General features: G+C 46.3%; 1 protein-coding gene across 9 annotated transcripts in view; it reads right to left on the bottom strand.

The window, feature by feature from the left end:
• The window catches only part of PLEKHA7 (pleckstrin homology domain containing A7), a 203,022-nt gene that overhangs the window by 61,575 nt on the left and 115,325 nt on the right, over positions 1 to 26,122 (bottom strand). For 8 of the 9 annotated variants that reach the window (XR_004424362.1, XM_033120335.1, XM_033120329.1 and 5 more), the window contains exons 4-8: positions 22,882 to 22,965; positions 10,595 to 10,706; positions 9,468 to 9,572; positions 6,701 to 6,773; positions 5,227 to 5,327 (exon numbers count right to left, since the gene is read on the bottom strand). Coding sequence is in view for 8 of the 9 variants with exons in the window: in XM_033120335.1 (XP_032976226.1) it covers positions 5,227 to 5,327; positions 6,701 to 6,773; positions 9,468 to 9,572; positions 10,595 to 10,706; positions 22,882 to 22,965 (475 nt within the window). In the remaining variant the exon portion in view is untranslated. Of the gene's footprint in view, positions 1 to 5,226; positions 5,328 to 6,700; positions 6,774 to 9,467; positions 9,573 to 10,594; positions 10,707 to 11,507; positions 12,046 to 22,881; positions 22,966 to 26,122 lie in introns of those variants that run through there. The other variant, XM_033120336.1, reaches the window with a different exon arrangement.

Raw genomic sequence — 26,122 nt, 5'->3', positions numbered from 1 at the left:
AGCAATCATTTTTGGTAGGAGCAGCAGAGAGGGGACATGTGGGACCCCCAAGGTGGACAAGAGTATAGTATGTTTCAAGGATGAGGCGAGCGTGACTGGCACAGAGACATGGAGGTGAGAGCAGGACGAAATGAAGCTACTGCAGTCGGCAGGGCCAGATCCCTGGGGCCTTGTGGTCATGGTCAGGGTTTTGTCTCATCTACAAGAACAATGAGAAGCTATTAAAGGGTTTAAGCTGGAAGTAATGCGAGCAGATTTTGCTGGGAAAAACCACTCTGGCTATAGTATGGAGAAGAGGTTAGAGCCAGGCAGGTGAGGGGATGCAGGTCAGGAAGCCAATACAGGAGTGCAGGTGGGAGATGGTGGTGGGCGCAGAAGAGAGGAGGGGGACGAGAGTCAGGACAGAACTAGCAGGTAACGTCAGCAGGCCTTGGTGATGGATTGGATCAGAGGTGAGAGAATAACCAGCGTCAAGGGTAAGACTCCCAGGTTGGTGAATGACAGAAACAGTGGTGCCCATGTGTGGAGATTACGGAAGGAACTCCTCACATCCAACCTTATGAGCAGCAAGTGAACTGGGTAAGAACTCGGGCTCTTACGCAGCCTGAGGTCCACGATGGGCTCTGCCTCTTACCCCAGGATTACCCTGGGCAAATCGCTCAGCCTCCCCCATGCCTCTGCTTCCTCATCCTGAAAATGAAACTGGGGGTGACAATAGTATTTACCTTGTAAGGCCATGTGAGGATTAAATCAGATAATACACAAATGGTGTTCACAGCACAGCTGGCCATTTGTAAGGCTGGAAAGAAGTTAGTTGATGTTATTATAGGAGCGGTCACTTAAGTAAACTCAAGGTGACTGAATGAGTTTTCTAGAAACTTTAAAAGACTCTTCTCTGCCCTCTCCCCCAACCACTAATCTATAGGGGACTAAACGTGAACTACAAGTAAGCCTGAATCCAGCATAACTCAAGAAGTGGAAGCAGTGGCACTGACGGCAACTCCCACTACAAATGACTGCTCCCCGGGGTGTCTGTGTGCAGAATGGGACAAGCCCCATCTACTGAGGCAGAACTCGCGGATGGGCTAGCTTTCCTGGTGAAAGCTCTGGATGGGTAAATATACCATTTACAGTGCAGTGATACGAGAGCTGTCAGTGTACAGAAGGAGGGTACCTAACCTGTCCACAGGGCTCCGGGAAGTCTTCCCGGAGGAGGTGACCTCTGAGCAGAGACCTGAAGAACAAGTAATATAGTTGGGGAAAGGGCATTCTGGGCTGTGGCTGCCGTTCAAGCAAAGGCCTATGGGCAAGAAATGTCCTGGGCCTTCAGACAATTGTACATGGCCGGAAGGAAAGTACAAGATGGGAGTGGCTGAAAGAAGAGAGAAGCTAGGGCTTTATAAACCCAGACTGGCTTTATCCTGTAGGCAGTGGGGAGCCACTGAACAGTTTTTGGTGAGAATACAACCTGAACACACGTGCAATTTAGGAAGAGCGTGGAACGTGGACTGGAGGCTGCAGAAGAGCTTGAAGGCTGAAGCCGTGAGAGCCAGCAGTGACGGAGCTCTCACTATGTGCTAGGCACTGTTCTGGCAATAAATTAGTTACCTAGACGAGGGATGATGGCAGCCGAGACAGAATAGTGACAGCGGCAGTGGAGAGCAAGAGATGGATTTGAGAGACACAAAGAACAATATTGAAATGGTAGAGGAAAAAGGCAGCTCGCTCTCGTTCTCTGTTTATTCCCTAAGAACCCCCATGCTGATGCAGACTCTAGAATGTAAGTCCCAGGAAGGCAAGGACTTTGTCCTTTTCGTTGCTGTATCTCCAGGATCTATATCCTGCCAAGTAGCACAGAACACAGCAAAGGTTTGTTGATACAGACACGTGAAAAACCTCATCTCTTGACTGGCCTTCAGCCAGACCCTAAAGCAGGGGTTCTTAATCTTTTTAAGGGCATGGATCCTTTTGACAGCTTGGTGAATCCTATGAACCCTTCTCAGAACGTTTTTAAGTGCAAAAATAAAACACAGGAAATCTATTATATTGAAATATAGTTATCAAAGTATTTTTAAATGTGAGAGAGTGATGCAGGTGCTTCTTTAGTATTGCATTATCTAACAAACGTAGTAATGCTTATTTTAATTCCAAAGTGGTGATGTGCATAAAGGGTCTGTCAAGATATTCACACTTGCAGTGGGATAGGAGGATATCTCAGGTTTCTAGTGGTGACCAAGGCCCAGGCGTTGCTGACCCCTGTTATGGCCTGCTTTCTTCATCAAGGGAAACATTATAGGGTAAAAAAGGCAAGATGGGATTTATCCACTGATACTTGGGGATCTGCTGACCTCAGGTCACGACCTCTTTCTTGGTCTTGAGAGAGGGAGAACGGCTCAAAGAGAGGCAGTGAAGGCCTTTTCCCCCATTGAAGATCCTTGGACCCTTGACTGCATGAGGGATGCTTTCTGCTCCAGATCCTGGATCGGAGGGGCCAAGTTAGCTCAGAGGTGACCAACAGGCTGACAGTGGCTGTGCATCCAATAGGTGCACTTTGGGGAGGCGCCCCCACTGAGTCAGCAGGGCAGGGCAGAAGTTCTCCTAGAGGCCACCGAGAGCCTGGCCTGCCTTACCCTGCAAACTGCACTGTGCCTCAGGGTCCATCTAGCACCCAGCCTCCCTGGTGATGTGTAGGGACTGCCAGGCTACAGGCACAGTTGGAAAAGAAATACGAGGAGACGACCATATAACCTTTTAGCCTGGGCCCATCTATCACTACAGATGCTCTGCACAATCCCAGGTAAGTTTCCCTAGCAACAGTCCGAGAATTTTAGCTCTAGAAACAGAGAAGAACTGACGTCAGAGGCAGGCATAAGGCCCAAGACACAAAACACTGTGCACTCCCCAGTACGCCCAAGAACATGGATCCCAAGCTGCCCAAGGGGCGACTCTCTGGCTCCTAAAAGAAGGATGCCACAACCCAATGGGAACGGGTACTCTTTAATACTCAAGAAACCACAGCCCTTTCTGGAGAACCAGCTAACCACCACCAGATCTGTCTGTAGTAGCTTTTCTCTGCTCTCAGACCCTGAGGGCCCCCCCCAAAGATTCCCCCAAACACCTGCTGGCCTTCTGTCTCCCAGACAAAAGATTTAGGGAACACTTTTGGTAAAGTCTTTCTAAGAAAAGGAAAAATTGTTTTTTTTTTAAAGAAGAGAATCTAGAAAACATAAAAGATGTTTTCCTAAAATCTATTTTCACACCTCCCAATAAAGTGTTAGATGAAATATATATTTAGTTACGATCAGTTACTCTGGTGATATTTCAAATGCTGTCCTAAAAAAAGCTCATACATCTCATACATCTCAATTGTCTGCCCAGTAGCAACACTCAACCCTAGAAAGGAAGGTTTTGTGAGGAAGATATTCAGGCTATAAAAAACTAGTCTGAAACCCAATGAACAAAATGTTTTCAGAGCCAGCAATAAGCAGTAGAGGCTCTTAAACTATTCAATAGAAGAGTACTGCTAAAATGATAACAATGAACATTAATTCGAACCACCTCCCACCTCCGGCAATGTGTGTGCAGGAGGTGATCAAAACGATGTGGAAGAAAAGCAGAGGAAGAGAAAGAAACTGTCTTCCCTCCCTGTAATTCAATCGAAAGAAGATAGAATTCAGGTTTGAGTTATGTCTCCATCATCTTCCAGCTTTATGACTTTGGGCAAGTTTCCTCAGCACTCCGAGACTCATGTCCCTAATCTGTAAAATGAAGCTAATAATCCTGACCTCACAGGCTCCCCAGAAGCATTAAATGGGGTAACATGGATAAAAGTGCTTCTGAAATCATAAAAGGTTTGGCAGAGATAAGGCAAGACTGCATCATGCAACACGAAGTGAGGGAGGATCCAAGAATCTTCAACCCACAGCAACTCGAGTCACTGGGGATAGTGACAGTCCAGGGAAAAAGGACAACTCAAGCCTGTCGATGAACAAAGCTAAAGCAGCAGCTCAGGAAGGACAGGTAGAGGAAGTCGAGACTGACTTTCCAACCACCACCACACGCTGCACTCCAGATCAAGACACTGATGCAAATTATCACTTGCCAATGATGCGACGGACACTGCAGACCACCACTTTCCTGTAACCCTTCCAGAACGGGGGGTGTCTTAGGTGCTTTTCCATGCTCTCTAAGTATCTGTGGCTGGAGAACTTGACTTCTGTGCAATCTCTAGTTTAGGCCCTACTGCCTAGAACTCATCTTGTACCCCCAACATGGGAATAGCCAAGCTATACGAGTAGTGGGGTCGGGAACCCCGTACCCCAGCTTGAGATGCATGTCATTGCCTCGTATCCTGAGCAGCATGAGTGTGTTTCCCCGTGGCTACTGGCACCAAGGGCCCCTTGCTTCAGTGCCCTCGGAGACTTCCACTCCAAGTGCCAGTAAAGTGGACCTTCAACCCATGCCACCCTCACCATCCCTAGGGGACCCGAAATGTCAGCCGTGGAGGAACCGTAGAGGCCACTGCAGGAGAGGGCCTCGTGATTCCGCACATTTCTGGAGCCTGCACATCTGGCTATGAAGACACCAGAGGCTGTCAAAGGGCCGCCATCAGTACCACGGCCCCACTTGCCCTAAATGGTACAGTGACGAAGGAAGCAGAAAAGGGGTTTTGCTGGGAAAGGGATTTCCCTAAGAACCTTCAGTGATCCAGAAAATACACCAAATTTGATCCTCATTGCTTGTCAACAAGATAAACAAAATGGAAAAACCTGAAAATCTCTTCAATAGGCAGGCCCATCATCCTCAGGGTGAGTTTTCACAATATAACTGATACAAATCCATTACGAGGGGCTGTCATGTGCACTGAGTGGCTGGATGCTTGTTAGACTGGCTGATTAGTGATAAGAAAGCACGAGAAGGACTGTGTCCAATTTGTCATCACGGGAATAGAAACAATAGGAAAAGAGGGGTCTAGGTACTCGAGCAAGGCTGGGGGACTCCAAAGCTCGGATACAAATGCAGGCACTAGTGATGTGATATTATTCCTGTGTGCAGCATTTATACCTTTAACATGAGTCTGAAATGCTCTCGCTTCTTTCTTTCTCCCCTCCCCACAAAACCAACAGCTTTTATGAAGTCATTTTTGGGAACACACTTTCTGGGGTGCGGGGCGGGGGTGGTGGCGGAGGGGGTGGCATTGCAGGGCTGGAGGAGAGGGGTTAGTACCTTAAAGGAATACTTGCGACTGATGCGGTCCTCAGGCCCCACTGGCGAGATCACGTAGCTGGGCAGAGGAATGCTCCCGAGGACCACTTCTTCTCGGCTGTCTTTGAATCGAAAAACACATCAGAACAACCTCCTGTGGCACCTTCCTTGGGCTGGTCCATCCCACTGTCCTACATCCGGGCTCCTTATCTCTCCCAGAACGACTCCATTTACTGATGAGCCATTCAGCTGTTCCCTGGGGACTTGTGTGCTCATGTTGGAACTACACAGGTGAATCAGACAGGGCCTGTCCCCAAGGACGGAGACAGGCATGTAAACACGCTCAACTCGGCCTGCTAATTCCTGACATATGATGGTCAACCACATGCTGCGGGAACACAGAGGCGGGAGTGCCACATGGTCTGGGAAGTCAAGAAGGCTTCAGAAGGTGAGGTTTCAAGTGTTTCAAAGGATGGGAAAGGGCATTCTGGGTGGAGCAAACGTCACAAGCAAAGTTAGGGCATCCTACCTCCTACACCTATTCTCACCCTCCTCCAAACCATCTTCATCACCAGAAGCAACCACAGTTGGTCCTGTTGCTCTCCACTCAAAGGCACGTATTTGCTGACTGATACAGAAAGAAGCCCTCTCTCTGCCCGGTGCCACAGCCCTTTCGCCTTTTGGCCCTTACCCACCTCCTGAGCCTTCTCTCCTAGTACATCCTCCGTGCAAGACTCACTCTGGCCTCACAGGTCTGTCATTTCACTGTATTCGGCTTCCAGAACTTTATTCAAGTTGTTTCCTCTGCTTGTAATGTCCATCTCTCCCCTACACACAAGCAAAGCTCTACCCATCCCCGAAAGCCCAACTCAAATCCCATCTCTTCTAAGAAGCCTCCCCAAATTCTCCAATATGGAATTAACTTCTTGTTCCCGTTGAACTGCCCATGCACTTTGGATGTTTTCTAAAGCACCCATCACAGCCTAGTCTTGTCTTAAAAGTAATCTAGCTCTTCCTCCATATTTCCTTCTCACCATTGCACAGCCCCTAACTCTATATGCTGGGGCTCCATAAATGTTCATATGACCGACTCAATTCACCAGCTGCCCATCCAATATCAAAGTGGATAAATCCAGGTAACAGGTTACAAAATGCGATTTACCTAATTTCCCACCTCTCCAGTTTGCGTCAAAGGTGTGCCTATGTCCCAAGTGGGGCAGACGCTGACACAACGCCAGATCTTGAGACCCTGAGTAGCAGGCAAACGGGATTCTATTTATTTTAACTCAACAAATGACACTTCCAGGGCCAGCACTGGTGAAAATGAAGTCGTCAACCATCCACATATGTAAAAGTGAACACACTGGCAAGTCAATAGGTTATTAATTATCTCAAGCCACTGGTCCAATCACTGGATTTGAGAAGACCCCCATTTGCATCACCTCACCACCTCCTCCAACACAAAGAGCCCTTAGTGGCCCGAGCCTCTGCTCACCTTTATAGTAAAACAAGCAATAATCGGCAAGCACAAACCACCTCCTTTTCCACAGCCTCATCCCAGAACTGTCCTGCAAAGCAAAGGACACTAATTAGGCAATGTCTGAGCATACTGTTCACCCTCCCCAGTCTTGACTTGCCCATATTCATTGTGACTTTTAATAAATTAACAAATTTTTATTGCACAGCCATTCTTTGACTAGGACATTAAAATTTAGATTCAATGAGGGTTTATCCCCAGGAAGTATTTTTTTGTTTCCTGGAAACAGATCAACATATTATAAGCATCCATCTTTTAGAAAGGAAAATGTGAATTCAAAAATACGGTTCTTCCATTAAGAAAGGTATCAGCTTTTAACAAAAAGGAAGCCATTAATTTATTTAAACGATATGCTATAAAATACCTTCATTTGTGCTGATTAGAAAACTGATTTACATAGTATGAACAAAGACCTTAGGTTTAGGTAATTCATCAAGGAGGCAAAGTTCTCATTTGACTAAGTTCAGTTCTCTGCCATAAAGAAATGATTTTGTCGTGTGTTTTCCTTCCATTTGATGTAGAGACTTGGATTTTCTTGCTATCAAATTGTCTCATGACAAGAATCTGCCTTTATTCATCTAAAATGTAAATCATGGGGGGAGAAAAATGGCCAGGGTAGGACAATAATCGTATTTTAGAGTCAGTTTTGTCCCAAACCTACGAAAATTCCAGAGCCGCTTTTAGCTATTAAAATTGTCTTCCTTCTACAAAAGTTTTTGACAGGCTTAAATTAAAATTAAAAGAAAAAAAATCTGACAGTTTCTAAACCTAACAACATAACATTCGTTCATTCTCCACTTACTAAAGTGCTGAAAATAAATTTAATTTGCTGAGTTCATGCACTTCTTGGTTTTATCTTCTGTATTGACCAGATAATCTCTAAGGTCTTGGCATATGATATTTGTTTTGTTTGGAAAACTCCTCTCCATCCACTTATAACTGGTTCAAACATCACTTCCTCTGAGAATCCTTCCAAGACTTCCCCAAACACAGCTACATTCTCTCTGCTGTGTGTCCACAACATTCCACAGACCTCTGTTATAGTTACAGCACAGCTAAGGGGCCTGGGCTAAGGGGTGGTGTGGGGGAGAATTATTTTAAAATCCCTTCCCTCTCCCTCCACATTTCAAAGGAGCACCCTTTTGTTTCCTAGGGACAGGGATGCAAATGGAAAAAGTTAGAGTTAAGTTACTCAGGCAAGAAAAGAGATGGGCAGAGAGGTAAGAGAACAGAGCTGTGTGAGCAGGGATATCATTAAGAGAGGGTGGTGCCAGAGGTGTGTCTGACAAAAAAGGCTGGAGTGGGGCCGGCCTGGTGGCTCAGGCAGTTGGAGCTCCGTGCTAACTCCAAAGGCTGCCGGTTCGATTCCCACATGGGCCAGTGGGCTCTCAACCACAAGGCTGCCGGTTCGACTCCTGCAAGGGATGGTGGGCTGCACCCCCTGCAACTAGCAATGGCAACTGGACCTGGAGCTGAGCTGCAGCCTCCACAACTAAGACTGAAAGGACAACAACTTGACTTGAGGAAAAAAAAAAGTCCTGGAAGTACACACTGTTCCCCAATAAAAGTCCTGTTCTCCTTCCCCAATAAAATCTTAAAAAAAAAAAAAAAAAAAAAGGCTGGAGAGCTTTGGAAGTTGCCATGGGGAACAGAGCCGGGGAGAGAGATTTCAAAGGGATTTTTAAGGGACTTCTTTGTCATGTGCAATGTAAGCCCTCCTCTTCCCATAAAGCCTCTAGTAAAAATTCACACCAGTGCTCTTGGAGTTTGATTTGTGGGTGTTTTTGTGTTTGTTTTTTTGGATGGTATGATATGTGAGAGACTGTGCTGGGTGATGATATGACATGTGAGAGATGTGTCCATCTGTTTTCCCTGGCAGACTATGAGTGCCTTGAGGGCAGGAACCACATGTTATTCACCTCTTTGTATTTGCTGTGAGAGCGCTTAGAACATGGCAGGCACTGGATGCTTGGTTGGATAGATGGATGGATGGATGGCAAGGAGAGAAGGAAGGAAGAGGGACATGGTCTCTGGCCCTGGGAGTTCACAGCCTATCCACGGCCAGAGGTCCAGAGGCAGAACAACTGGTGGTGAGGACAGAGATGAAGGATGGCCTCAAGGGAGACAGCGCTGACAGGGCTTCCTGGCCGAATGAGTGCGGGAAGAGGAGGAGCTGGTGACCATGCTGAGATTTCTAACCTGAGTACCTGGGGGAACGGTGGTATCATCACCAAGATCCAGAAAAAGCAGGATGGGGAGAAAGAGAGGCAACAGGGTGAGGAGACAAGGAGCTGAGTTTGGCCAGTTTGGAATCGGAGGTGCTAGAGAGCTAGATATGTGTGCTAGACTGGGGGAGAAGAAAACACGGGACTTTTCAGCAAGTGACAACAAAGGCTCTTTAACATCAGGAAGGCAAGTGCTGTAAGGCTGGATTCATGCTGACCCACCCACACTAGCGCCTGGGTCCCAGAGAAGCCCATAGCACCAGAGGCGAAAGTGGTCAGCTGGATCTGGGGAGGGAAGCTGTGGTCATTTAATGGACAGTCCACTCATACAAACGCACGGCAAATCGCTCAGCACGGGGGGCAGAATCTGCTTGCTTCAGATAAACTCAGAAATAGAACACTTATTATGAGCCTGTTCCCAGTTCCCAGGCCCGGGGTAAGGAAAGAAAACCAGCAAGAACAACCTCCTCCTTCCCACCCGCCCTCCTCAGTTTGCTCACCTGCTTGTGCAGCCAGCCCCTCACAACCACTGGAACATTGGGGTTCCTCTGAATGGCCTGGTCCCTCTTCCCAAAGCTGTGGACTTTACTGCTGGACTTGATGATCTAGGAAAAAGCAGACTTTAACTCTAGCAGCAGGGGAGGGATTTAAGGAGGCATGAAAAAGCCCTTAATGACAGGAGGACTGAGCGTAGGTCCCCTCGGCCTTCCTCTAAGTGGCAGCACCCTTTGATCAAAAGAACAGCAGGGAGATAGGGAACTGGCGTGCACACGGCCACAGCATTCTAATTGAAAGGCAAGTCCAAGACCTGTCAAGCTTCCCATCTAAGTCACAGAGAAAAATATGTAAAGGGAATTTTCAATCAATTTTCACCAGCAGCTGTTGGCCCTAATATGTCCTACAGCTTCCTGGAACAAAGCTACTTTTTGGTCACAGACTTCGCCAATTTCCAGATATTTATCCCTCCTACCGTGTTTCCCTGAAAATAAGACCTAGCCAGACAATCAGCTCTAATGCGTCTTTTGGAGCAAAAATTAATATAAGACCTGGTCTTATTTTACTATAATACAAGACCGGGTCTTATATAATATGTAATGTAATATAATATAGTATCAAGTCTTATATTAATTTTTGCTCCAAAAGACGCATTACAGCTGATTGCCCAGATAGGTCTTATTTTCGGGGATACACGGTATCTGGGTTCAATCCTCAGCACTCTCCCCTTCTCTTCAATGCTGGTCTTTTTACCTCCTCCTCACGCAGTGCTCCCACATCTTGGGCACAGAAACCTCTGGGCCCTTTTCAAAGGCACTCTTCCTAGGACTCATCGATCACAAATCTCACCATTGTGTCTCCATCACATGCGGCCTTTCCAAGGCACGCCTGGAAAATGAAGAATACCTTCAAGGACCTAGATTGTCAGCCCTGGTTTTGTCGGTAATCACCTGTTTTTTTGGGCAAGTGACATAACCCCAATTGGCCTCAATTTCTCAATCTATCGTTTGGGAAGAATACTTCTTACATGTCTCCCTCACAAAACTATGGTGAAAGTCAAATGGGCTTCTGGTTACAAAAGGGCTTGGCAAATATAAAAGGGGAAGGAAGGATGGAGCAGCCAGAAGCTCACCTTGGGGCCGGGTTTGGCCTCCATGGTGGAAGCGGTCCCAGTCGTGGACGTTTCACTGACCATGCTGGATGGTCTCAGGTTTCTCTCTTGCTTCGACATATGTGGATTTGACCTGTGGGGAGACACGGGGAATCCAGTGAGTAAGTGTCAGGCTGCAGTGGGAAGAGGAATCTGAGATTTATTCCAGGTTAGTACTGGTTGATGGGCCTTAGACAACCCAGGACCGACCTTCTGGAGACCACCTGACTCCTGACTGCCACCAGAGGGGCATGATGCTCAGCATACCCCTGTGCTTCATGGAATCAAGAGGATGACAGGTGGGCAAATCTCCACAGCCTGACACCCCACTAAGGGCCCAAGGCAGTCATCCCTGCCTGCTGTTCTGAGGTCCCCACATTTACTCTCTGATTCGCATGTCTGTGGCAACTGCCATTCAGATGGGCACACACAGTCACACATCACTCTTCACAGCAAGAGCAATCCATACGCCTTACACACACACACACCTTCATTTCCCTGGTTCACAAAAGAAAACTGTTTATAATTAGTAACAAGAAATCACTTGTGCGCATATCTACACCCCCAGCTACACACAGAGAATCGCTTACATAAACACCAGTAGGGCCTGCCTCCCAAAATAGGCTACTCAACAAAGAGTCCTATTCTGGGAACACTCTATTTGCCCCAGAATAGAGCCATCAGAGATATTAACCCCTGCACCATGTCTGGAGAGCAGGGAGTAATGAAGCGTGCCTGGGTCCCCAATGAGTATCCCCAGTGTGTCCCCATCAGCATCCAGTGACATCACGCTTACCGCTGAGAAACTGAGAAGCTCCACCTGCCCTGGGAGGGCCAGCACTTTGGGAACATCTCGGTCCCACACTCAAGAGACACCAGAGAGAACCTTTCTCACCTGTTTCCACAGAGCCCCAGCATTTGCCAGTATGTATTTCAAGGCAGCAGGGGCAAATGCCTCCACACAAATTCAATACTATCCTTGAACGGCTTGAGGCTGAATCCCAGACTCTGCTAACTCCAAGATCAGTAAGCCTTCCTCAAAAACGGAAGCCCCAGGATGTGGCTGGGTATTTTCACCGTTCTGACAGGCAGCTGGAGTGAACTGAGGCTCTTTGCCAGAAGAGTGGAGAAAATCTGATCTGGAGGCGTGGGGCAGAACCCTGAGTCGATGGAGATGGGGGATCCAGGCAGCGCACGGCTGAGGAAGAAACGCTCTGATGTCCTTTCGCCAGTCTCACTTGTACAGAGGTACTACGAGGCAAAATCCTAGTTTCCACCTTGGAGATAAGATATGCTGCTTCCTTCAAAAACCTTGGCTGCTCAAAGGATAAGTGATTCTTGCCGTGCGCCAAGCCAGAGTCCCAATACCCTGCACCGTGAGGCAAGTTCTTCACAGAAGGGGCTGGGCCCTGTCAGACACTTGGTGGCTGGAGATACAAGTCCCTCCAGACAGAGAGATCACTGGCTCCTTATCAGCTCAGGCACTCACTCTGGATTCCCCGCCCCCAGCCTCCATCCCAGCCAGACTTTTGTTTCTGGTCCCCACTCAGAGAATGTCAGCACACTCAGCCGGCTCACTGTTGGCAGACGCTGTGTACAGCACAGAGATAATCGCCTACTAGGGGTGGGAAGGTCTCTGAGAGCCTGCCTTGTCCAGGCCCTGCCTCCAGGCAGAATTCTGCCTTCCTGGAACCTGGTCTTGCCTGACTTTTCAGATTTCCGAGGTTTGAGACAAGGAAGAAGAATGCTCAGGTCATCTCAGCTATGGCAGCTGTATCTCTAAGCTAAAATTCAGCACACAAAGTCCAATAATAAATAAAAAAAAGTTTGTTTGGGATTTTATCAAGTTTAACTCACTCCCATTAAAGACAATGGATAGAGGTTTATTATAGACTATTTGAGAAATATAAGGAAAAAAGCTGAAAGGAAAGAAAACCCCCACAGTCCTGCTACCCAAGGAAAATCATTTTTAATACGTGGTATATTTACTTTCATTCTTTTTTATATGCCTCTTTTGGGGAGTGGGGAGGGGTTGTTTTTATGTAACTGGGATCATACTGTGTTTATGATTTTGCATCTTGATTTTTAAAAACTTATTATAAACATTTTCTCCATTCTTTTGAACTCATCCACATCATTTTAAATGATGCATCACATTCCACCAACTAGACACAAGTATGCCATTGCTCTTCTGTGGGCCAGAGACCACCTGGATTTGTGATTGGCCAAGGAAATCCGGGACGGATGGCCACTCTTGCCATTTCTGCACCGTACAATCTTCAGCTCTAACTTTAACCATCCCCTTGCACTCTAACCCATGTCTCCTTCCCACACTAGCTTCTGAAATGCTGGCTGGCCAGGGAGCTCCTCCAGCCAAGAGTGCAGGAGCAAAGGAGACCGCCCTGCAGCCTGGGGTGAGCGAGGAAAGAGAGCACGACCACCGCCTATGGAGCCAGCTGTCAACACATTTCAGTTGGAGAAGGACTGGTTGTGGCCCCCCATGCTAATCATCAGTGAAGGACAGTGTGTGGTGCGGCGTGGGAAGGAGGAAGAAGCACGGGTGTCCACTCCATTCTTCACGGCTACTGCTAAGACCTGTGTTGAGCCACGCCAGAGAAAGCTGGCTTGTTGGGAAAGATGGCTGAAGTCCAAACTCAATCTGCTTCCTGGAAGGGGACTCTGTTGCTCTACACGCAAGGAGTGAATCTTCACCAGGGCTCCCAGCTGAAGCAGCAGACGCAACCATTCCCTGGTAGTCCCTGACCTGGCTCTTTGAAAGAACAAGGTGCACACAGCTACACACTCAGCCAAGTAACAAGACCTGTCTCCAGAGGACGTTCCTCTGAATCTCCTGAACGTGGGTTATGACCTTGGAGGTCTCCCATGGGTGAATATGACTTTTGGAAATAACTAGAAGTTATCCAGAATTACAACTAATAATAATTTAAAAAAAAAAAAGGTAGTGGTTATGCTTTGGATACAATTTGGTGTCCAAAAATTAGACTATTAAAAAAATCTCAAAAAAATAATTTTCTCTCTTGACTAAAACACTGGCTCTGATAGAAACTTCTAGAGGTCGTTTACCACACCATTTTAAGTAATGGGAACATCAGTGGTGCATGTGTGTAACCTCCTGAAGAGACTCACTGATGAGGTCATCACTCACTTGGATGTGGGCATTCTGGTACATTCGCTTCAGCCAGTTACATCTTAGAGTATGTCCCACTTTAGAGCATGGTGGGGCAAATACTGATCCGTTCTCCTCAGACAGAGGGATCTTCCTAACAGGTTTCACCCAAGAACCGTTCCCTGTGCCCCATAGAAGTACATGTGGCCTTGAGCTCAGCAGCTGTGAGGATGGTTCAGTTCCCAACAACCTGCCCTCAGGCACGAGTCACACGGACCCTGGGGAGAGGAGACCAAAACCCTGCACATGCTACGGGAAGGCAGACTCTCTCTCGGTGTCCTAAACTAAAATCCTGTTAACTTAAAAGCCTGTCTGCCAGGTTTCTGTGCTATCTGGATTCCCAAGGTACACTGGGATGAGAGGAACAAAGACTTCGCTTTCCTTGACCTGGGCTACTCGAATACTGATTATTTTGCTGGAAGGGTGTTGGCTGAAGCTTAAAACAATGAGCTAGAGTTTTAATGCAACTGCCTCCCATCTGAAAGTAACAAAAGATGTTAGGACCAGACCAAAAAAACAAAACAAAACAAAAAAAAACTCAGTCTGGAGAAGCTCAATAGCAAAATGATTTCATTCTACTCTAAGCTTCCTCAAGGATGTGTCAGGTGAGCCTGGGCAGGAAGTTACCTTCCCTGTCCCTCTACTTCCCTATCTATAAAGGAGCTGCTTCTGCTTCCTGCACACCCAGGAGCAAATGCATATAACACCAACAGATGTAGTAAGAAAGGGAGGTTATAATTCAGAAGGTACTTGTTTGTGTAGGGTCTGAATTCACATGAGTTTGGGTCATGGGACCCTCAGTGGCCTCTCAGTCAAGATCTTGCACAGGAGCTGACGAAAGTGGGATCCCAGCAAGACTCTTTCCTACCCTATTGCCAGCACAACGAGTAGGTCACCAAGCTAAGTATCACCAACCCTCAGGGACAGGTGCACATGGCCAAGCAAGGAGAGGGACTGGACTATACTTGTAGCACCTACTGTGTGCCAGGCACTTTGCCTGCATTACTCAATTAACCCTGCAAAGCCACTTTCATCATCTCCTCTTTATAGACGAGGAAACTGAGGCTCAGAGAAATTAGTGACTTGCCCAAGACAGAAGCTGGACTCCAAAAACCTGGGCTTTGCCACAGAAACACTAGCCTAGGGCAAGTCCCACAGTCTGACAAAGAGCTTTTGCTCTTCTCAGGGCCAAGACTAACCCCCAAACCAAGAGGATCCTGGGGTGCTGGAAAGACTGAGCCCAGAATACAAAGCTCTGCAGCTGACTGACTCCCCTACGCTCTACGAGTTGCATCGTACCTCTGGGCCTCAGTTTCCATTATTACAAAATGGGGTGAAAACTATTCTCCCTCACAAGGCAGTTGTGTGGATTGAAATAACATGTTGAAAACCGCAAAGCACTGCACTAAATGAAAAGCACTGTGATTGTTACCAGTGGAGACCCCAGAATTTAAATCTCAGGGACATTTTATTTTTGTTTCCAAGGTACTTCTCTCCAGAAAGCTCAAGAAGCCAAACAGTTAACTTCTAAACAATCATTTCCTACAAACTTCCTTATAAACACCTTATCCGGGGCTTGTGTAAAGTACCGTAACCCTGTGCCTGACTGTGCTGCCATTCTTTCCCCAGGACAATGACAATATTGAGTCTTCCAGGCTATCATACGAGGTTAGAAAGCAATGGGGAATCAGGAATCTCTTACTGACAAGACATCATTAGATGATACCCATATCCCATTAATGCCTGGAAAAATAGGACCCCGAATTCATCCTCTGTCCTCAAGGATCCTACACAGAGAACTCAGCTAAGATTATTGCTCTGGAAGGAGGGCTGCATGAGAACAGGCACATTCACAAACAACCAGCAGATTTTTTAAGGCGCTTACACCCACCACCTAAGGGGTTTTGGGAAAGCAATACACAATGAAAAGCCAGAATAAAAGAACGTTCTTGTCCCAAACAGGCACACACCTCCACACCCCCTCTTCCCAGAGAAAGAGACACACACAGACCGCCAACGCTCACTGTACACTCCCAACACCCTGGGGGAGGCTGTCTGACACGGGTTTTCATTCAGCAACTATGGCCTCATTACTCAACTATGGCTTTCTGTATTCTTTCCCCATCCTCCACAACTCCTCTCTCTCGAACACAAGCTCCATTTCCTCACCCCACCCCACCCCACCCCACCTCGGGAGGGGGAAACCAGTCCAAATAGCACTCCTCACTGGGCATGAAAATTAGCCAGGGAGCCTTGAGGGCTCCCCTCCTGCACCCTCAAACCAAAGTACTGCCCTGGCCTGAGTCCTACTCTGCCAAATACTCCTGGGCCAGTCTCTTCCACTGTCCAGGCTTCTCTCTGCACCAAAGGAGAACCAGACCTCAGCCTCTACAGCTCCTTCCACCTCTGCTTTGCTGTTTCTGAGGTGCTACCTGCAGTCCCAACCCAAGCCCTTGGCGAGCCCTCTTTCCGCCTATCTGCTCCTCCTGGCTTACGAGGTGGCCACTTCTCTCATTAGAAAACAACCTTTTCTAATGGAGAGCTGGGCACTTCCCAGACCAGAGGGAGGAAAAAGAAGAGGACAAGGGAAGTCACAGGAAGAAACAAAATGACTGTGTGTAAGCAGCAGCTTCCACACGTAACGAAGTCGCCACTGCAGCGTTTTCAGCCAGTGCAGTCAGAGCCGGAGACGCGGTGGCTGTGTGGCAATGACTGGACCCCCCGTGCCAATGCCCTTCCCAACTGCAACATCCAGAGCCAAGCCAACACGCAGGTGTCTGACTGAACTAAGGACACTGTCACCACCTCTTCTCCTACCTGTGATTGTCACAGACGCCGTCTCCTAGGCCAAGAAGGAAAACTGAACAGTCTAAGTTTCTGTATCTGCTTGCCAGGTGTTTCCATTTTGCCTCATTTTTTCTGCTACCATGGCAACCAAATGCAACAGGCAAAGCTAGCCCAAGACTGTCAGTCTGGAGAGAGAAGGTGCTGGCAATGCAGCTGCAGAGAGCAACACATCAGCCTCACGGCCCAGGGCTCAGCCGAGGAGCAACAGGACAGACTCCTTCTCCCAGCTCGGAGTTGTAGTGCACCCCTCCCCCATCCTGTGCTTTGAATCTCAGTCAGCTTTACCCAACTTGTAACTGCAGGAGGAAAGGGAGACAGCCACCTCCTAGCAGTAGGAGATATCCCACCCCAAGGCCAATCATTGGCACAAGGATTGGAGAGCCTTGCCCTGAAGCCTGCAAATTGGACCCCCAAAGAGGCCAAAGGGAAGGGAAGTCATTCTTACCTTCAGCAAGATAGTATCTTTTGAAGTATTACCCTCCAAACACCACGCAGAACATTCCAGGCAATTCGAATTTGTCGTTCTTTTCCAAACAATCCAATGAGAAAACAGAGGGCCACTCAGACGCTTATTCCTCTGGAAGGAATAAGCTAAACTCGCTAGGATGCCGGGAAAGGCAGGCCAGGCCAGGGTCCTCTCTGTGTTAAGAAACTCCACGGAAATCTTGGGTGCCTTGCAGCCGGCTTCTGAGCACCAGAGCACGCACGCTTCTGAACTTCCAGAGCGCATACTCTCTCTCATCGAGGCCCCACCTCAACATCAAATGCTTGACAGAGCCTGGGGATCAGGGTACACAGCCTGCTGTCAGTCAGCTGCCAGCGTCAAGGCTCCGGAATGCTTCCTTCCTCTCCCCTAAGAGCTGCAGAGGCGTTTGTCAGCGGCTTCCACGGCAGGGCAGACCAGCACTGAAGAGAAAATGCCCCTAATGCACAGCAGCAACCACCAAAACCACAGCCTGGAAGCTGCAGCCCTACCTTTTCAGGAGGGCCGCCGTGCGTGGCCCTGTGAGCCACAAAGGGCAACCGCAAGCTCCCAACTTAAGAACATCACTGAGAATGAGGAAAGAAGCTTAAGAAGAGGAGCCCAAATGATCCAATCACTGGAAATGAGGCCCTGCAAAAAGGCCTGAGAACATTTTCTGGAGAAAAGACTACTGAATAGTCGTGGCATCTTTCAAGCAAATGTAGTTATTAGATCAAATTTCATTATTGCAAATACAATTGCAATTAAAAGCTCTAGGCAGCAGTAGCCTACTTAGCACATTAATGCCTGAGTAGAGCCAAGGGATTGTCTCTTGAAGACCAGTGAAATGAGAGGCACTATGTATAGTGGTTAGAAACACAGCATCTGGGGCCAGGCTACCTGGATTCAAAGCCTAAGTCTGTCACTTACTAGCTGTGTGACTTTTAACAAGACTCTTAACCTCTCTGTGCCATTATTAGGTACCTAATAATGGTATCTTACTCAATGGACTGCTGTGGGAATTAAATTCATATATATAAAGCACTTAGAAAAGTACCTGATAATAAATAGTAAGGGCTCTAAACATTAGCTATGAAAATATTATTATTAATGGAAAAAGCCAACTCTAGGAGGTAGATTACTTCATTTAATGTTAAATATAAAATTCCAAATCCGGAAACAAGGGATCCTAGAAAATCTCTTTCCTAGAAAATCTCTTTCCTAGACAAAGCTACCTGCCAATAACATTTACTCATTGCCTTCGCAGCCCTGCAATAAATACCCCACTTCCACCTGCCAGCCCTTCTTGAACACTCATAGCCCATCCTCCTTCATCTTCTCTTCTGCAGACTCAACATGCCAGGTCACTGGATGGGGTTTCCAGACCCCTCACCATTATGGTCCCCCTCCTCAGGGGAATCTCAATTGCTTAACATCCTTCTTGAAATTTATACCCAGATGACAGTGTTTGTGGCTTGGCACGTCCTTGGTGCTCCATAAACTTGAAATGAATGAAGTAGTCCACAAACACCATGCTATACCAGAACTATTCTCCCCTTTTCTCTACACATTGCACTTTTACTAATGCAGCCTGAGCTTATATGAGCTCTTCCAACAGGGATTTTCACATGCCTATTGGCTTCAGTGTGAAGGGGTTTCCCTTGGGGGACAAGGCTGCAGAACCCACTTGCTGATACCCACCCGCTTGGAGATTCTAACAAAAAACTAGGTAACATAACAGAAAAGCTGAAATGTAAAAGCAAACCTACTCATGCAGCAAAAGAAGCTTGTTGGTGACAAACTCCGAAGGTCCTGCTTCCTTTAATATATCTGTACTATGGGTTATTAAGTGCAGTCATTAGTGCTGACCAACAAATACTTCTAATTCTCTTCCCAGGTGCATGGTAGAAACGCACATCGCTGCCCCCTTGAGGTTAGGAGTGGTCAGATGTTACTTTAGCCAATGAAATGTGTGAAAGAGCCAGTGCACAGTTCACCAAAGCTCCTTTTTCTTGCCTTTGGCAATCATGGAAACAGAGATGGAACCTCCCTCAGTAAAGATGACAGAGCAGAACCCCTTAGGTGACACCTGTGATAGACATGGAGTAAAAGTGAGAAATAAACCTTAATTGTTTTAAGTCACTGAGATTTTCTTTGATGATGTTCCAAACAGACCCTAGCCTATCCTGACTGACTACATTGCTGACACAGAAACTAGAATACTCAGAGCTTATGTTCTGTGCATCCACCAGATGACAGCTTTCACGTTATGTCTCCTCCCCTTGCTTGTAATCTGTAAGATGGGAAACCATCTTTTGGTGGGCATGCACCTGTTCCACCAAGCAGCTCCCGTGAGCCCCACCTGCCAACAGTGGGGGAGAAGTGTCGTCTGTTCCCATCAGTAATACTTTAAAGGACGTCACCAGGGAGACCATTTTTATTTTCTTCCCACAGGAGAAGAAACCCAAGATTATTTGACTAAGATCCATCTATGATTGTCACTGCAGTCCCGAGAATGACAAGTATCTAGAGGAGACTTAAGGATGAATGGAAGAATCTGGGGATAATTTAGGAGGGATGGAAACAGAAAGTTGTCTACAGTTGTGGTTCTCCAACTTCTACCAGAATCAGAATCCTAAAGGCTTGTTAAAACACAGGTTACATGCGGTCTCACCTCCAGACTCTGATTTAATAGGTCTGGAGAGGGCTCGAGAATTTGCCTCTCTAACAAGGTCCCAGGTCATGCTGCTTCCGAGACCATGCTTTGAGAACCACTGCTCTAGAAAGATTCACTGAAAGAAATAGGGTGAAGGCTCTGGCAAGGGGAGTCAAGCGGCCTTAAAAGACCCTCTTTGAAAAAGAAAAGAAGCCAATTTTCCTTTTTCTACCCAATACAATCTGAGAGCGGATGTGTCAAGGACAAAAATGATCATCTCGGCCTTTCTTCCTGAGCACATAACACACCACACAACCAAACCAAGCTGCTCTTTACAAGATTACAATAGTAATCTTATCTGTTGGAGGGTTAAAAAAAAAAAAAAAAAAAGGTTTCTGAGAGAGGAATTCATGTCTCACTCACCCTTCAGATCTCCACCAGGAAGTAAATCCGTATTTCAGGAGGAAATTATTTAGATAATTGGCTGCAGCCTTCCTCTCCAACATTATCTTTACTACACATCAGTCTTCTTGCTCTCTGAACCCACCAAGGCGGGTCACACTTCCCTCAGCTGTCAACGACCCTCATACACATGCACACTTATCCAAATTCTCCCCCTTCTTCCAGTTTAGGGCCAGACACTTCAAGAGAGTCTTCCCTCTCTTTCATCCCCATCACAGCCAATCAATCACCAAGTCCTGTCGATTTTACCTCCCAAGTATCTCCAGGTTCCATGCCGCGCTCTTCATTTTTCCCTCTAACTCACCAGATCCCCCCAGGCTCTATCTGCTCTGCCCTCGAGGTCTCTGCTCAGGCTGTTCACCTTGACTGAACAGGTCTCAAATGAAACAACAGATCTTCCCAGGGTGCAGAGGGCTTCCATGATGCCTAAGCCAGCTTAGAACTCTGTCATCAACCCCCATGGAACCCTTGGTTTCCTCTGTCATGAACATGGATCCATTTGTGATCTCCTGTTTAAGTATCTATCTTCCCTACTCAACCGTAAGCTCCTCACACACAGGCCCACGTTTGTCTTACTTGCTGCTGTAACTGCGGAGTCTGGCACAGCCCCTAACAAAATGTAGGCATTTACTAAGTACTTAATGAGTCAGTGCAGGAATCACCACATCAGTTCACAGGAGTCCCCACTTCCTTTCAATGCCTAAAGCACATTCTGTCTCCTTCAAGGACTGTCTGGCCACATCGTTGCACCCACCACCTGAGACAAGCACTCCTTATGACATCCGGGGAATGGAATCTACAGGGAAACAATGACCCTTGAAAGAAGGAATATCTTTTCCTTGGAAACTGGATGGCATTGAGATTAGCTACAAAGATATTTCAGTAGGATTAAAGAGGCTACCTTCTCAGAAGTGGTCAGGGAAGAGGTGTGTGTGACGGTGCTGTTTACTGAGAAAAGGTCCAGGAAAAAATCATTTTTCTAGAAGCTCTCATTCAAGTTGGTAATTTCCCAAATCAAGCGTTCTGATGGATTCCCCATCCAGACCTTTAACAATGACAGGCACCCATGTCTCCAGGAGGCCTAAGAAAGGGGGCTGAACTCAGTGACCTCCCAAGAGCTTCTAACCTTCAGGATTCTGTAAACAAACTCATTCCAAGCTGGAATTCGGAGAATCCACATTCTGGCTCTGTTTTTACACATCAGCTCTTTCTCCTTGTAGGAAACAGGATAGTCTTTACCTTCCTCCCACTCTCTCTCTAAAGTAGTAATGATTTCAAAGTCAGACCCCCAACCCCAAAGTCTGGCAACCATGGCTCATAGGCCACCAGCATCAAAATAATTGAACAGGCAGCCTCTGACTAGGGCAAGGGTTAGACCTGACTAAAGAGTTCAAGCGGGGATGACATCCTGGCGTTTCTACTGCTAGCCATGCAACTTTGGGCAAGTGAGGACTTTTTGGAGTCTCAGTGTCTACCTCTAAAATGCTGATGCTGACCTCCTCTCAGGATTATTGTCCTAAATGAGATACACATGTAAAATCCCTAGCACAGAGTAAACATACAGGGAATGTCAGTATTATTGTAATTATAGATTTCTAGTTTTAAAAGTTCTATAAAATAATGATCCTAAGCTGAAAACACGATAGAGATGAAATAATATGTTGGGAATTTGCTTCAAAAGAATACAGGGGGTGAGGAGGAGGGTACAAATAAAGTAAAATCAGCCATGTTTTGGAAATCAGTGAAGATGGGCGATGAATACATTGGATTTATTATGGTATCTTTACTTTTGTATATGTTTGAAATTCTCCAGAATAGAAAGCTTAAAGGTGTAAGTATGAAGGGAAGGAAATGCTACGAAAACATAAATACTGATAGTTTAAGATCATATTTGGTCTATATGAGTGAACACAAGAAAAATGATCCGAAGGGAAAAAAAAATAAAGGCCAACGTCTCTAGTAGTTTCTCTAACAGAATTATTTTCTTCAAACAAAAGTATCTCAGGTGAGCAGCAGGGAACAGAGACACTGGCACACATTTCTCTGCCTTCATTTTCAGGAGAAGAACACGTCCTACTCAGGTTTCATGTGCATTTTCAGGTAGACCGCCCTGGGTGACAGACCCTGCCTCTGAGCACCCCAGAGGCCCTGCTGGAATGGGACTGAGGAGCAGCAAAGTTCCAGTGTTAGGAACAACAAGCAGAAAGAATTCAAAATGCTCAGGGACCATGGGTGTCACCAGTCTAAGCCCTGGCTTTGGACTCCTATATGCGGCTTCCTTGGGAGGCTGGTTTAGCTCAGTCTGAGGCTGTATTGAACAGTTTAGCTCAGTCACCAGGCTGCATCTGGTGCCCTTTCACACCAGATGAGAGTGCATTACATGTCGCTTGAGGAGAACGGGTTTGTTCAAGGGAAAGCAAGCTTTTAAGGGTCTCCAGCAACATCAATCACAGCACATCCCTATGATCTCCCCACCTCCTCCTCTTCCTACCGAGAGAAATCTAGAGACTGAAACACACAATTCTCGCATTTCACCAACCCACACCAAGCCCCTCTATCTGAGAGAGAAAATAATCCAACAAGGTTTGTTTTGAGCAAATGCCTTTAAGCTCCCAGATCCTGCCTGGAAAAGGAGAATATAGAAAAGTACTTACTCTTCTTGAAGAATAAATTCGCTATTTTCTGGAGAAAACTGCCCACTCACAGGATGCCGGAACGCTGTGGTCTGCTGGTTATGGCTAAAGAGAAAGAAAGAGATAATGAAGGAAAAGTCGTCTGAATGGAAAGGATTACAGACACAACAATAGATCAGTAACGTCTCAGGACGCTGACCATCACATTCCTCCCCGATGGAGAATGTGGGCTTTTCTGCTGAGAGGCACTTACTCTGTCAGAACCCAGCTGCATTTAAAAAAGCCAACAATTTCCAGCTCAGGTGCCAGAGGCCACCTAAGACGAGGGGATTTTAATTCTAGGGACGTCTTGGCTCCCAAAGAATGCTGCCTCTTAGAGAGACATCCCATGAAGCACTGACTCCAACAAATTGAGTGGCTTAGCAAAAAGTGACTTTCAGATGGCACGAGCTAAAACAAGAGTGAAGGAAAGCAGATGGCACTTTCAACAGCTTCCAAAAACCGTGAACCAGAGAAAGAATTCTAAGAATTAACCACCACCACCCCCCCAGAAAACTAGATCTTCTTAAAATTCTTCTCCCTACTATAAAATGTCCTCACTTCGGTGATGGGATATAAATGTATGGGCACGTCTCTGCAACATGACCTGCCTAATTTCAACATTGTGTAGTTTCGAGCACCCGTTTGAAGTTAGGAGGGATCAGCTTCCACGCCAAGCTGACAGACACAACCAAAGCATGGGGGTGTCTTTGCGCATTCGCAAAGGCTACCTGGTTCTTTGAAAGGGAGGAGGGGCTAGTTCTACATGCTGCTGGTTTGCTCCGTGAACAGGCTCACCTAATCTCCTCCTTTTTTAAAAATAATATGATTTATTTTAAAATGTTTTGTCCCCAATCACAAAATCACAGGCGTTTGAGAAATTTTAGAAAATACAGAAAAAAAGGTCACCATGATCTCACTGTCTAGAGATACACCTGGGTATTTTCTCCTTCCTAGCTTTTTACCCCTTTTATTAAAAGAAAAAGAAAGTTGTGATTTTACTGTATTTAGAAATCTATTAACATAGAAAATGTCTTATGCCAAATGAAGACTTCTTCATTTGAAATTGCTGAATAATAGTCAAATCATATGAATATAAATTTTTTTTCATATTACCAAAAAATATTCACTGGCCATCTGTGTGTCAGGCGTTGTTGTAGGTGCTGGAGATACAGAGTGAACAAAAGAATTCCTTACGCCATGAAGCTTACATTCTAGAAAGATTACCATTCTCTCACGCTGGACATTTTAGGTGCTCCCCCACCCTTCACCCCACTATTATAATAAATATATCTTTGAATATAGGCTTTTTCTGCAATTCAAATTATTTCCTTGGGCTAAAATCCCAGAGGTAAAATTACTGAATCAAAGGACATGGTCATTTTTTTAAGTCTCTTAATACAGATCGTTAAAATGCTTTCACTGTCAGAGTCAATATACCGGTATCATCTCAGTTTGGTAGTGTTAAAATATTAGCCTCATCTCCAGATTAAGCACTGAGCCATCCCAGAGATTAGTAGGTTTAAATGAGCATAGCATAAAGGTTAAAAAAAAAAAAAAAATCTCTAGGTCTACCATGTTTTTTCTTACTTTGCCCTGGGGCCTGGTAAGAGCATCCTGAGTTCTGGTGTCTGGGATAAGCTGGCACTGAGGTGAGAGCAGCCTGAATCCGAATAAGCCAAATGTGAAGCAGGCAGAGCCAGGCTGCTCCCTGGCCCCGCGACTCTGCACCACCCAGCACCCTCGCACTCCTCCCAACCACTGCCAGCCTCCCGACTTCCAGCTCCTCGTTCCAGACAAGCCCGTGGAATCCTATGACCTCATCTGGCAGGCAGCAGCCTGATCTTCCCCCCAAAACCGAGTAAGACACGAGCATCTAGAAAAGGATGAGAAGCAGGCCGCTGAACACCTGTTTCAGCAATCTTTGCACTGCGTTTAAGGGTTTGGCTTTGTTTACACCCAGTTTCTTTGAGAGAGTCCTCTCCATTCATCAAGGAATTTGAAAATGCACACACTGAGCCTGCCTCCTTTTCACCTGGAGAAAAAAAATAATGTCCTGCATATAATGGGACTAACAATAAAGCAACACCACCACTATCCACTGTCACCTCTCAAGGGTTCTCCAGTCCACAAAGGCTTTTGTTACACATCTTAGCTGTTAACACCGTTGACCCCCATTTTATGAATGGGGACATAGCTCAGAGAGGTTAAGTGACTCGCTCAAGATAACTTCGTCAGTAAGTGAAAAGACTGGGACATGAATCCAGGTCTTCTATTTCTACATTTGATGCTCTTTGCATGATAATCTGCCATCCCGGTAAGAGTCTATGGGGCTGGCAGCTTCCTGGCCATGATCAGAAATCCCTAAAGACAAGGCATCAGGAAGACAGCACCATCCACCGCTACTCCCTCTTCCTCCCCCCTCCTTTCTACCCCTTGTGCCCAGAGCCAAAGTTCCGAATGACAACACCAATGTGGCATTCAGTAGCCCCCAAACAGCCTTTGGTTTTATAGAAGATCAGCTGGTTGAGCTCAGGTAGACGCAGGCAAAGAGCGAATCTTCCATGCTCTTGGAGCAGCATCCAGCATCCACTTTGTATACAATGCACAGTTTTAACAGCAACTGGGGCTCCCGACTCCCAACTTGTACCAGCTTCAATAAGCCCAGAGTCTTAGGTATGTAAATCCTGAGTTGGATGGTATAGCCACTAAGATGAATTTTACATTCTAACGTTAGAAGGAAGATAGTTTTTAAAAGTGGACAAAAATAGGAAACAACCAAAACGTCCTTTGATAGATGAATGGATAAAGAAGTTGTGGTATATATACACAATGGAATACTATTCGGCGGTAAGAAAAGATGAAATAGGACCATTTGTGACAACATGGATGGATCTTGAGAGTATAATGCTAAGCGAAATAAGTCAGACAGAAAAAGCAGAGAACCATATGATTTCACTGATATGTGGTATATAAACCAAAAACAACAAAAGAACAAGACAAACAAATGAGAAACAAAAACTCAGACACAGACAATAGTTTAGTGGTTACCAGAGGGTAAGGGGGTAGGGGGTGGGAAATGAGGGTAAGGGGGATCAAATATATGGTGATGGAAGGAGAACTGACTCCGGGTGGTGAACACTCAATGGGATTTATAGATGATGTATTACAGAATTGTACACCTGAAATCTATGTAACTTTACTAACAATTGTCACCCCAATA

The sequence above is a fragment of the Rhinolophus ferrumequinum genome, chromosome 11 (assembly GCF_004115265.2).
Source record: "Rhinolophus ferrumequinum isolate MPI-CBG mRhiFer1 chromosome 11, mRhiFer1_v1.p, whole genome shotgun sequence".
Classification (NCBI taxonomy): Eukaryota; Metazoa; Chordata; class Mammalia; order Chiroptera; family Rhinolophidae; genus Rhinolophus; species Rhinolophus ferrumequinum.
This window is presented reverse-complemented; position numbering and strand designations above follow the sequence as displayed.